The sequence below is a fragment of the Cicer arietinum genome, chromosome 6, assembly GCF_000331145.2.
Source record: "Cicer arietinum cultivar CDC Frontier isolate Library 1 chromosome 6, Cicar.CDCFrontier_v2.0, whole genome shotgun sequence".
NCBI classification, from domain to species: Eukaryota; Viridiplantae; Streptophyta; class Magnoliopsida; order Fabales; family Fabaceae; genus Cicer; species Cicer arietinum.
In genome coordinates, this window is record NC_021165.2 from 69400669 (window position 1) to 69402530 (window position 1862).

Sequence of the window (1862 nt, forward strand, 5' to 3'; positions counted from 1 at the left end):
TTTCCCTCATTTTACTTTTATCAATGGCATCTGCAGATGTTGAATACCGGTGCTTCGTTGGTGGTCTAGCATGGGCCACCGACAACGATGCCCTCCAGAAAGCCTTCTCACAATACGGTGAAGTCATCGACTCGAAGGTCCGTTTGTTGCAGCCGGCGGATCTGACACGATTATGATTCGGATTCGTCTCGATCCTATTCTGATCTGTGATCTGTTGTGTTACTTGATTGATCTATTATTCTCTACTGATTCTGTTACTGTTACTGTTACTATATCATATCGTTCTTTTATTACTCACACCAATAGGTACGTTCATCTTCAACCTTGAATTAAAGGCGAAGATCGATCGGTTACTATTCGGTTCTGGATCTGTTTTTATCGTGTTTCATTAGATCTGATCTTTGATTATTGATTTTATGTGTGCAGATTATTACCGATCGTGAGACTGGAAGGTCAAGAGGTTTCGGATTTGTGACGTTTACGTCGGAGCAATCTATGAGAGATGCAATTGAAGCGATGAACGGTCAGGATATGGACGGACGTCATATTACCGTGAATGAAGCTCAGTCCCGTGGTAGTGGTGGTGGAGGCGGCCGTGGTGGTGGTGGATATGGTGGTGGAGGTGGTTATGGTGGTGGGCGCCGTGAAGGTGGATACAATAGAAGCAGTGGTGGTGGAGGAGGATATGGTGGTGGAGGTGGCTATGGTGGAGGAGGTGGTGGTGGTTATGGTGGTGGTAGGGATCGTGGATATGGTGGTGGTGGTGATGGTGGTTCCCGCTACTCTCGTGGTGGAGGTGGTGGTGGTGGTGGAAACTGGAGAGATTAGTGTATTAGATGTTAAGTTTGGTTCAATCTATTATGATTATGTATTTTCTGATGTTATTATTGATCTAGAATTGGGCATCTGTTCTGTTATGTGGCTTCGTTTTACGTGTATTTGTATTTCTGCATCCGTTAGTGTATAAACGTGCCTTTTTCTATGATAATTTAGTTACTTTGTAGATTGATTATGTTATAACAATACTTTAAAGTGATGAGTTTAGATCAAATATGAGGTATTATATGTTTCATCATTTCACCGTTAAAAATGACTTGGATTTACATCAAATATATTTTAATGGCGAGATAATTAAGATGATTCCCTTCTAAATTTGAACATGAAAGTATTCTAATTCATGTTGGCATAGAACTATTTCAGAGGTCCTAATATTCTTCTAAATCTATTTGGACCTATCAGTCCATCTAAATTATGATCTCCAAGATCAAACACTTATTAGCACTGTTACACCTTTGAACAAAATGTTATAGCTAATGGATGCTCTTAAGTCTCAACAAAAATTGAGTTAATTGGGACTTCAAACAGTGTACTCTTTAATTTGATAATAATAAAGAGGTGGGTTTAAATGAAACTATAGTGTCGACTTAATTTTTGACATCAAATCTCACCCCTTTGTTTTGATTTGATGCTAAGTGATTTACTCAAGCTATTGTGAACTGTCAGTATCCATATCAACAACTAGATTGTTCGGGTAGAAACTAGCAAGTGAAACAAGGTATTATGAGAATTTGAAGAACTGTTTCTTTTTTTTTTTTTTTTGACGAGATTGAAGAACTGAATTAAAAAGCCGAGTAAACTTAATTTCAACAATGTAAATAAATAACCAGAAATTGATTAGCAAATAAATTGTGATTCTAACGGATGATGTGTTATTCGTTTACATCCTCCACCATTGTATATCCTTACTATTGTTCCTAGTGCAATAGTAGCGGCCTAGTGTCGAGACATCACAATTCACAGTCAAAGTATTTGAGATAAGAAGCATGATTTAGAAGTCGGTCGTAAATTGAAAACAGAGTCAT

General features: G+C 38.0%; 1 protein-coding gene across 1 annotated transcript; it reads left to right on the plus strand.

Moving 5' to 3' along the window:
• The first annotated feature begins 6 nt into the window (after positions 1–6).
• LOC101506557 (glycine-rich RNA-binding protein GRP1A-like) lies at positions 7–1003 on the plus strand. The gene is made up of 2 exons (XM_004507391.3): positions 7–137; positions 427–1003. Exons 1-2 carry the CDS (start codon positions 24–26, stop codon positions 826–828), a joined length of 516 nt encoding a protein of 171 aa, XP_004507448.1. The 5' UTR covers positions 7–23; the 3' UTR covers positions 829–1003.
• The last annotated feature ends 859 nt before the right edge of the window (positions 1004–1862 follow it).